The 10,492-nt window shown below is 62.4% G+C and overlaps 1 protein-coding gene across 1 annotated transcript in view; it reads right to left on the bottom strand.

Moving 5' to 3' along the window:
* Positions 1-927: 927 nt before the first annotated feature.
* Positions 928-10,492, bottom strand: part of DGAT1 (diacylglycerol O-acyltransferase 1) — a 10,248-nt gene continuing 683 nt past the window's right edge. Inside the window, exons 3-19 of the mRNA XM_029923355.1 lie at positions 10,324-10,488; positions 5,638-5,725; positions 3,752-3,792; positions 3,582-3,667; positions 3,446-3,498; positions 3,169-3,274; positions 2,911-3,024; positions 2,728-2,802; positions 2,538-2,641; positions 2,394-2,432; positions 2,280-2,321; positions 2,153-2,197; positions 1,951-2,063; positions 1,803-1,868; positions 1,631-1,718; positions 1,482-1,544; positions 928-1,377 (exon numbers count right to left, since the gene is read on the bottom strand). Coding sequence (XP_029779215.1) covers positions 1,222-1,377; positions 1,482-1,544; positions 1,631-1,718; positions 1,803-1,868; positions 1,951-2,063; positions 2,153-2,197; positions 2,280-2,321; positions 2,394-2,432; positions 2,538-2,641; positions 2,728-2,802; positions 2,911-3,024; positions 3,169-3,274; positions 3,446-3,498; positions 3,582-3,667; positions 3,752-3,792; positions 5,638-5,725; positions 10,324-10,488 — 1,444 coding nt within the window. The 3' untranslated portion in view covers positions 928-1,221. The remainder of the gene's footprint in view (positions 1,378-1,481; positions 1,545-1,630; positions 1,719-1,802; positions 1,869-1,950; positions 2,064-2,152; positions 2,198-2,279; positions 2,322-2,393; positions 2,433-2,537; positions 2,642-2,727; positions 2,803-2,910; positions 3,025-3,168; positions 3,275-3,445; positions 3,499-3,581; positions 3,668-3,751; positions 3,793-5,637; positions 5,726-10,323; positions 10,489-10,492) is intronic.

The raw sequence follows: 10,492 nt of genomic DNA on the forward strand, positions 1-10,492 counted from the left end.
GGGGTGCCCTCCAGGGAGCCTTCCCCCCAACTCCCACCATGGCCAGAGGGGATGAGCACCGTGGAGTTGGACAGATCCTGGTTGGGGCAGGGACAGCACAGCTTCTGAGGCTGCCGCCCAGGCACCTCCTCAGGACCCCAGCTTGTCAGACCACATCTGCAGGTCAGGGCACATCTGACCTGCCAGGACCTCAGGATTCTCAGCTTAGTGAAGGGGCAGGCCTGAGGCCAACAGCACCAGGGAGGTGCAGAGAGCTGGTGTTCACGCATCTGCATGCATGCGTGCATGCACTCATGAGAGAGATCCAGGTTAAGGATTGCACCAGGCCACCTGCTTCATCCGAGGCAAGAGCCCCCACCCCAAGGCTCTGCAACTGTCCCCAGGTGGGCACTGCAGCATGTGGCTGCCCCAGGGGCAGCCGTGGCAGCAGCAGCAGCAGCTCCCCAAGGCTCAGTGGACTCAGCCTCTGTGGGCTCCACAGCCTCGTCTGAGCTCTTCACCAGACACGCGGCTCCGCCAGCCCCCTGCTTCGTCCTGACTCTTGACCCGCTTACACACCCCAGTCTCCCGCCTCAGCCCCAAGCCACGGTCCACTGATGGGAAGTTCTTCCAAGGCCCAATCACAGGGAGCTCCAAGCTAAACGCCACCCCCACCAAACTCGCACACATTAACCAGGACAGTGACAAGGACAGTTAGTGTGACCCCAGCTACGCCTTTCTAGGCAAATGGGAGTTGCCCCTGTGTCATTAGCTGTGTGTAGGGAGGACCAGTGCCTGAGCCTTGCCCCGACCCCACATGCCACTGGCCTGCCCACTGCCCAGGGCTGTTCCAAGACAGCACCCCAGGGGGCATGGGCACCAGTAAGGCCAGTGGGACCCAGATCCCCTTCCCAAGAGCACCACTAGCACCCCACAACCCCAGCAGGCTGAGGGCAGCCACTCTGGACAGCACTTTATTGATTTCCTTAGACCCCTGGGCAGGATTGGCACAGTCTTGGGCTGCTGGCACCTTCCACCAGCATTGGCCTGTGCCTGGTCTGCCATCCCTGAGCAGGGCAGGAGGGAGCCCCATAGGGGCAGAGAGGGCCTCCAGTGGGGAGGGGGAGGCTGGGAGGAGGCAACGGACAGCCAAGTCCCCCTCCCAGGCACACAGATAGGGGATGGGCTCTGGCTGTGGGCAGTGAGGTGAGAGGTGGCAGTGAGGACTCGCTGCAGAGCCGCTCAGGCTCCGGCCACCGGGGCCTCGTAGTTGAGCACATAGTAGTCGTGGACGTACATGAGCACAGCCACAGGCTGCCCGATGATGAGCGTCAGCCACACGGCCGCATTGCCGTAGTTGCCCTGGAAGAAGCGGCTCACTATCCATGCCAGGGGGATCTGGGAACATAGTGACACGGGGTTACAGTCAGTTGGTCACAGTGACCACAGGGCTGGTGGCTCCCGGGGCATGGGGCAGAGGGTGGCTGAGGAGGAACGCTCACCTGAGCCATCATGGCCGTAAAGGCCCAGAGTCGGAACATGTGCAGGGGGATGCTCACCAGGTACTGCAGGGGGAGCGACAGAGGATCAGCCACTTTCTTGGGCCACACCCACCCTAAGGATGAGGCCGTGGTGCCTGTGGAGCACTGACCTCATGGAAGAAGGCCGAGGCAAAGAACACCCCTATCCTGGCTACCCACTTGCTGCTGCCCCGTCGAAGCATGGGCTTGTAGAAGTGCCTGTGGAGGGAGGGGGCGGTGGGAAGGGTGCCGGGCCGCACACGGAGCTGCGCGCCCGCCAGTTACGTTCCTGCCCACGCCCACCTGAGGCACCACTTGTGCACAGGGATGTTCCAATTCTGCCAGAAGTAGGTGACAGACTCAGAGTTCCTAGAGACGGACAGCAGCAGCGAGTGACCAACGGGCACCATGGCCCGGCCCCGCCCCCAGCCCCGCCCCCAAGGCCACACACCACCAGTCCCGGTAGAACTCCCGGTCTCCGAACTGCATGAGCTCGGCCACGGCATTCATGCAGGAGTGGAAGAACCAGTAGAAGAAGATGAGCCAGATGAGGTGGTTGGGGACCTGCAGTTGGGGGGAGGCAGGCACCAGGTTCCAGAACACCCCGCCTGCCGGCCTGCTTGCGCCCTGCCCTGCCCAGCCACGCCGCTCACCGCCAACTTCAGGAGGCGCTCGATGATGCGAGAATAATCCATGTCCTGCGGAGACCAAGCTTAGCTGACCCCCTGAGCCACACCCCCACCTGTCCCCCACCCCAGCACAGGAGAAGCCTACCCTCACCTTGAAGGGTTTCATGGAGTTCTGGATGGTGGGGACCATCCACTGCAAAAGAGGGCACAGCATCAGCTCCCTGGCCACACAGCCCCCGCTCCAGCCCAGCCTGGCCCCACGTACCTGCTGGATCAGCCCCACCTGCAGCTGAGTCAAGAACAGCTGAGGGAGGAAGCAGAGAGCAGCAGGCTGAGTCCCCCAGCCCAGCTCCTGGCAGACCCCAACCCTCAGGGGCACTACCTCCCTGCCCCCTGCCTCCATCCTCACCATCTCAAGGAGCCTGCGCAGCAGAAAGCGCTTTCGGATGCGGGGAGAACGGGGAAAGTTGAGCTCGTAGCACAGAGTGGGAACCAAGAGGAAGTAGTACAGATCTGAAAGGGCAAGGTGGGGCTAGGAGGCTGGCCCATGCTGTCCCTCCCCCGCTGCCCTCCAGCTGCGTCCCTGGAAGGGTCCTCACCGCGATAGGTCAGGTTGTCTGGATAGCTCACGGTGTTCGGGGAAGCTCCCCCATTGGCCTTCTTACCTGCAGAAGCTACAAGCAAGTGGGGGGGGGGGACGCATGAGGCCTTGCTGCTGGCCAGGTCTGGCCAGGTGGCAGGTGGCACAGGATCTAAGGCCCCAGCCCCAGGCAGCCCCTCACCAGACTTGGCCTTGGCCTTAGCTCTTCGCTCTCGGCACCACAGGTTGACCTCCCGGTAGGAGAAGAGCTTGAGGAAGAGGATGGTGTACACCATCAGAGCCAGCAAGGAGCCCACTGCGGGAGAGGCAGGCTCAGGCCACAGCCCTCCCGTACCGCCCACAGGAGCGCCGGGCCACAGGCACAGCCCCTGTGGTCGACCTGGGCCCCTCCCGTGGGCCGAGACACTTCCGGACGGGTGGGATGAGGGAAGGCACACACCTGGAGTGATGGACTTGAGCAGCAAGGCCACGGCAGCCGGAAAGCAGAGAATGGTGGCCAGGTTGACCACGTGCAGCAGCAGCCCTGCCTGCTCCGTCAAGGCACCCTGGTGGGGGAACAGGGGCAGCATGCTCAGCCAGCACCCCTACTTCCTGGGGATAGGCCACCAGGCCTGGGGCACAGGCCTTCCCAGGAGAGCTACACACAGCCTGAAACGCAGGCCTAATGAGGAGAGCAGACCTGTGGGCAGGGCAGGGGGCGTGAGGGCACTGCTTACCACTGCCAGTCGCTTCTCCACCTGGAATGCAGCCACAGCAAAGACGTTGGCCACTGAGGGTGGAAGTGCCATAGGGCGGTTCAGGTCCAGGTCAAGCCCTGTCCCCACCCGAGGCCCTCCCAGGCTCCCAGCTCACCAATAACAAGACACAGGGCGGGCCAGCTGTAGGGGTCCTTCAGGAACAGAGACACCACCTGAATGGGGTCCACCAGGATGCCATACCTGGGGATGGGGGGGGCGGTGAGGGCCTAAGCAGGTGGCGCAGGGCCTCAGGGGCGGGGCTGGGGCCCTAGGGAAGACACTCACTTGATGAGGTTTTCTAAAAATAACCGTGCATTGCTCAAGATCTGCAAGAGAGGAAGGGCACAGCCCTGTTAGCCCTGGCCACAGGGTACCCACCCCAGCACCTGTAGGGGCAGGAGCCCTGGGTCCAGGCGGCAACCCGCACCTGCAAACCCAGGATGCAAGCCCTGTCTGACCTGCACGCCCACCCTGAGACTCACCGCCCACCGCCCACCTCCCCTGACACAGAGGCAGAGACAGCAAGTCTCTCCCCGTTGGCCCCATCCCCTCAACACCAGATACTGGCATCTGCAGTGGCACAAAATGACCTGACGGCCAGCAGCCCTCATCTGTCCCATGGAGCTGATGATGGCTTCCAAGGCCCAAACCTGCCCAAGAACATACCCTGGGGAGTGGGGAGAAGAAGCTGACCAGAGTCTTAAGGGGCTCAGCGTCAGGCCTGGAGTGCCACCTGGTGCTCAGGCCCCTGCCCCTCTCCTGCTGTCCCCGTAGCACTCCAAGCCAGGAAACCTAGCCCCAGAGCAGCTTGGCTCTGGCCTGGGGCTGGGGCATGGCTTCCCTCTGCAGGCCCGAGAGTCTGCTCCTCCACCCCACACACACATCCCCGGCCAAGTGCCCCAAGCTCAGACCCTGGCCAGGGCTCGTGGTAGGTCCTGTGGAAAAGTGATGCTACCAAGGGGACATTCGTGGGTCCCCTGACCGCCTGGTAAGGGCTTCATACAAGGTGACATCAGGGCCCTGCCCTCCCAACCTGACCTCTGGCCTGGCCTGCCACCACGCCTGGTAGTGGCCTGTCCTAAGAGCCCACAGCAGGCAGGAGCCAGAGCTGCTAATGGGCAGCGCTCTCCTCAAGGCCCAGACAACGGCGGGACGCGGCAAGCAGCCCAAACATGGGACACAACCTCCTCCAGCAAAGGGGTGGTGGAGGAACCAGATGCAGGGGAAAGGTTTGGGGTCTGCGCCAAAGGGCCAGGAGGGCCCTGAGGGCTGCAGGGAACACACACTGCTGCTCAGGCCATCGCTCCAAATCCCGCCCAAGTATGGCCTCTAGAGGCCAAGGACATGACACCTCCTGAGGTGATATCAGGCAGGCACGTGGCCCACTATCCCCTTGCCTAGCCAGCTTCCCACCCAACCAGACTGTGTTGCCCCCCTCAGCTCCCTGGAGAGCTTCCTGGGGCCACAGGCAGGGAGGGTGTGGGTGTGCCTGGAGCCCCTTCCCCCCCACCCCAGGCGGAGGCAGCCATGTCAGGGCAAGGGTCAAAGGCCTCTGGCCACATTGGTCTGAGTGGTGGGGGCTGGGCCCAGACAGGAGCTTACCCCCTGCCCCACCCTGTGGGCTAGTCCCTTTGAGGCCCCGTTCCAGCTGTTTCTGAGCCAGGGCTGCTGGCCCCACCCCGACAAGGTGCCAGCGGGAACCGGGGCCCCAGAGGCAGGGGCTACAGCCAGACCACACGGTGAGGTACAGGCAAGGGCTGTAATCCCTTCCTGGGAGCAACCAAGGACCAAGGCTGTGGGAGAGAGGCCTGGTGCCTTCAGAGTCAGGGCCTGGGGCTGCCAGGCTAAGCCCAGGAGACATCAGCTAAATCCTGTCCCTCCCACCCCCAGGCCAGGACTACCAAGAGTTCCACACCCAGCAGGGCCATTCAGAACAGCAGAAGAAACTCTTTTGTGGACCCCCAAGACCACTCACACGTGCTTCTCCTGGGATTCAACAGGGACAAGAGTTGAGTGTGTGGCTGATGCAGGGACCATCACCACAGCTCTCACAACTCTCCCCCCGCCAGCCCTGCCTCACGCAACCCAGCCACATAAACTCTGACCCCCTTCCCCCAGAGGGCAGAGCCCTGACTACAGAGATACCTGCTCCCAGATGCCATCCTACTCACCAGCATCACCACACACCAATTCAGGATCCCACGGTAGTTGCTAAAGCCACTGTCAGAGCTGAACAAAGAATCTTGCAGGCGGTGGCACCTGGCAGAGCCGGAGACAGACACCATCATAAGCAGGGCTGGCGCTAGCCCGGCACCCCCAGGCTATGAGAACCGTGGGCAGGACCAAAAGCAGGCTCACTCCTCCAAGTCCAGGAGCAGGCCAGGGCCCAAGAGCCCAGCCAAGTTCAGCGCCTCAGGAGCCAACCTCAGGCCGTGGGGCAGGGCAGACCCCAGCCCCTTCCTCTGTCCAGCTCTCACCCATCCTGGCCCAGCAGGATGGTCCATGCCCCACCCAGGCCTCTCTTCTGCCCACATATCCTGCTCCCCATCTACAGTCACAGGAAGGCCAGGCAGGGACCAGCTCTGCAGACCACCCAGAAGCCTGACCTTCTGGGCAGTGGGCAGGGTCATGCAGGGTCACACCACAAACAGGAACAGCACGGCTGGCAGGGCCAGCCCAGGGCTACGTGGAGCCGGAGCACACCAGCCCAAGAGCCTGGCCTCACTCCCCACAGGCCTCTGGCTGCCACCAGGCACACTAGCTACAGAGTGGTGATGGGCCCACAGGAAGAGCCCACTCCGGGGATCTACAGGCCCACCTGGCAATACTGTACAGAAGTGAGGGCCTCACTGAGTCAGCCTATCCTACCCCTACACACTGAGGGGCCCCCACCTCAGAAAACCTCCTTCCTACATTTGGCCCATGCAGGTTTGAGTGTACACAGGGACCCAGGCCAAGGGCCAGCTGAGGACCTGGACTTGCAAGCACCTTCCCGGGGCCGGGGGCCCTGCCCTCATACGTTCATATAGCTTCCAATTGTTTCTTGATCATTTCTTTCTTTTCTTTATTAATTTTGTTTTGACATTTATTTATTTTTGAGAGACAGAGTGAGACAGAGTGCAAGCAGGGAAGGAGTAGAGAGGGAGGGAGACAGAATCTGAAGCAGGCTCTGGGCTCTGAGCTGTCAGCACAGAGCCCGACCCGGGGCTCGAATCCACGAACCGTGAGATCGTGACCTGACCCAAAGTCGCTCAACCGCCTGAGCCCCCCAGGCACCCCCTTCCAATTGTTTCTAAGTAATTATAACCTGTCCCAGCTCGGCCACAGGGCAAGCACTGTGTTCCTGGCCAGAGTGAGGGGGCCCAGAGGAGCCCACCCAGGTGCCAGATGCTAACCCCAAAGCAGGAAAAGGCAACTTCGGTGCCCATCCATGAGAGTTCCCACCTGCTGCTGGGGTGGGGGACACACAGGCAGACCTTTACATCCCTGCCTCAGCCTCGGGGAGACACAGAGGCAGAGGAGGGCAAGGCCCGGGCCCAGCTTCCGGCTCCCGGCCCTCTGTTTGTGGCCCCACCCCCACTCCCAGCCGCCGAGCCACAGGAAGCCCCACACAACATTGAGCAAGGCCTCTGGTTTTGTAAGTCGTGAGGCCGGTGACACACATCTCCACCTCCTGAGGCACCCAGGTAGAAGTGGGCTCAGGCGACACCACAGGGTCACTGCCGCACAGATGTCCTCTCAGGGCTGACCAGGTCGGGGTCGACCACAAAGTGAGGGGCCGGGAAGGCTGAGCCACTCTTCAGCAACCTTTAGCAAAGGCAGCGGCAAGGTCTGCGCCGCCCTCGGCCCGCCGGCCGCTTCCAGTCACAGGCCCGGCCTCCTTACGTCCACCGTCCCGGTCCGTCCTGGGCCTCACGGCGAGGCCGCCAGAAGCCCTCTTCCCCTGGAGTCTCCGCACCTGCTTCCCTGCAAGGCCGGCCCAGGCCCAGGGCCTCACTCCCCAGAGGGGACCGTCTCCGGGCCTGTCTGCTAGGCGGGGGCCTCCCCAGTCCTTGCGCCAAGTTTGAGTCCATCCACTTTCACTGGAAGTGTCCCAGAGTTCCCGTTGCCACAACCTGCCACGGCCATCTGCACGTTTCACAATGTGACCCCTTGCCCACTTTGGGCTACCAAGAAGACCATGCTGGCTTTATTTTCAGCAATCTCTAAGATGAAAACAGGGGTGAGAATGGGTATTGTTTTCGAAATCTGACACCAAATAATATTATAAAAGCTTTTTCAGATCCCTGTGTCAGGCTCTCAAGGCCTTCCCCAACCTGCCCACACCCACTCTCTAGGTCCCTCCACAGGTCTCCTGACCACCCCCTACCCCAGGCAACCCCATTTCTGCACAGGTCAGAGACCCAGGGAGGAAGCCCACCACCCACCAAAGCCCACAAGGCCCAGCCTGGCCGGCGCACCCAGTGGCACTGGACCAGAGGGCAGGCGGGCAGGATGTGGCCACAGTCCCCAGAGCTATCTTTGTCACCCTCTCCCCTGCCATCAGAGGCACCCACGCCTCTGTGTGCTCCAATAGCCCCACATCTGCTCCCCAGGGTCACTATAATTCATCACATGTGTCATCTCACTCAGCCCTCACATCAGCTTTGGGAGGTACATGCAAAGGGAAAACTAAGCCCTGCCAAAGTTCAAAACTTGCCCAGGGGCAGAGTCCTCAAATGTGGGTCACAACTGGGGACCCCATGGTCCAATTCCAGGGCCAAGGGGACCAAGGCGGGGGCAGGCTGCCAGCTCTCCTCCCAGCTGCCACTGCCGCAGCACTTCCTTCACTGGGCCTTGGGGCTGAGCCCCAGGGTGCAAGGTAAGGGGGCAGGCTCTGCACTTGGGAAGACCCTGGTGGAGAGGAAGAAACAGCCCAGGAACAAACACCCTGGGAGAGCCCTGAGACTCGAAGGCCCTGCCTGGAGTGCCCATGAACAGGGGGCCAGGTTGGCCTGGGCATGGATAATGTGGGGTGCCCTCTCCTTCCTGCCCCACAACCACACCTTGCATGGTCTGGAAGAAATGAGTTCACACCCAGAGCCTGACCCACCAGCCCAGGGCAAGGTGAGCAGGAAGTGTAGGGAGGGGAGGAGGCCTAGAGCTCAGGGAGTGAGAGGAACAGGGAGGGAAAGGCCATAAGCAAACAGGAGGCAAGACAGGTGTGAGGAGGCGGACAGGAAGGAGATGAGTGGGGGCCAAATCCCAGGAAGGCAGCCAGAGCAAGATCTGAGCCTGGCGGCCCTCTGGGCCCTGGGTCATCGCAGTTTGAGAAACAAGCACACAGCCTGCACAACCTGGAGACCAGAAGAGGACGGTCCTTGCCAGCTCCCTCCCCGCCCTGGGCAGGCCCACCCCTGCCATCTACCGGTCCTCTTCCCAGGGGGCCTGGGCTTGGAGGCTCCCCTCGCTGGGCCCAGCTCTCAGAAACACAGGACAGGCTTCTGGACAGCTGGCAGAGCAGGGAAGGGACTGCCCATTCTTGAGTGGCAACTTGGCCCAAGCCGGCAGTCCCCATCTTACACAAAAGGACCCCAACTCCTGCCACTTCTGGAGGAGATCTTGCCGGCCACACGCCTGCCTCCTGAGGGGCAGTGAGCAGAGGGGACTCTAGGACCTTCCTGTCCTTTGCAGCCTCCCTTAGCACCACCGTCCCAGGCCCCCAGGAAGCAGGCACCCCCTCAGTGAAAGCACCCTCCTCCGCCACAGTGCCTTCACGGACTCCAGGTCTGACCTTTGCTCACACTGCTCAGTGCTGAGATTATCTTATCTCTCAGGTGGACTGTGAGCACCCCAAGGGCAAGGACCCCAGCTGCCCGCGCCCATCTTCTCGGCACCGTGAAGGAAGTCTCTGTTCTGGGTTACTGAGGGAGCAAATCCTTGCCAACAGACTGACTAGTTGCCCACTTCCTCCTTGATAACCTGTAGCCCCACGGGCGCCCCCAAAGCCAGAACCCCGGAGGACACCGGGGCCAGACTGAAGGCCAGAAGGAGGAGGAGGAGGTTGGAGGCAGCTTGAAGGAGGGAGCCTTTCCTGTCCTTCCTGGTCGTCCCAATGAGCCCAGCTTGCTCCCCCAACCCCTTCCTACCAGACCTTCAGCTAAACTGGGTGCCTACCCATGGGCACTTCAGATTCCTCTCCTGTACCCCAACCAGCGGGTGGGCGTCCCAGTATAGGACCCAACTTGTTCTGACAACATAAGCAGGGCCCCAGCCCAGCTGGGCACTGGGCGAGGGAGGGACCAATGAGTCAGGGAGGGAGGAAAGGACTTCCCTCAAAGACAACTCTTGGGAGGGTCTGCAGGGATGAGAAAGACTCACAGTGCCCTGTACCGACCCCCAGGCTCCTGCCGGCTGCCTCCGCAGCAGGCCCACCCTGCTCCGGGAGCCCTGCTGCCAGCAAGGCACCTCTCACGACCGGCAGGAGAGACCTCCTCAACTACAAACCCCCTGATCCCATCCTCCTCCTTCCACACACAGAAAACAGGATTGTAGCAGAAGCCAGCCGGCCTCGGGATCAGCGTCCTGGGTTACCCTGAGGAAAGGCCTAAGGGCCCGCCTGAGGATGTGTACAGAGAGAGGGGCGGGGGTCTGAAAGCTGTACTGCCGCCCGCTCCCCTCTGCGCCCTACGTCGGTGACCTTGGCAAGCGACTCTCCACTCCTAGGCTTCAGTTCCCCCGCAGGGGCCCAAGGGAGGGAGCCCCTGCAGCCAAGTCAGGGAGCCAGGCTCTCCGACTCGGAGCCCGCGCTGCTGCGGTCACGCCCGGGGAGCTGGGGAGGGTCTCGGGCGGGGGTTAACGGTGAGACGCCTCGCTACCTCAGATCCCAGCGGCCGCTGCCCACGTCGGAGTCTCCGTCCTCGTCCTTGTCCGGGGCCGGAGCCAACGCCGGCTGGTCTCCCCCGGCGCCCGCGTCCCGCACCTCCTCTTCCGCCACGGCGGGCCCACCGCCGCCCTGGCTCGATGGCCGTGAACCAGTCCTCCGGC

Source organism: Suricata suricatta, chromosome 15 (genome assembly GCF_006229205.1).
Source record: "Suricata suricatta isolate VVHF042 chromosome 15, meerkat_22Aug2017_6uvM2_HiC, whole genome shotgun sequence".
Taxonomy (NCBI): domain Eukaryota; kingdom Metazoa; phylum Chordata; class Mammalia; order Carnivora; family Herpestidae; genus Suricata; species Suricata suricatta.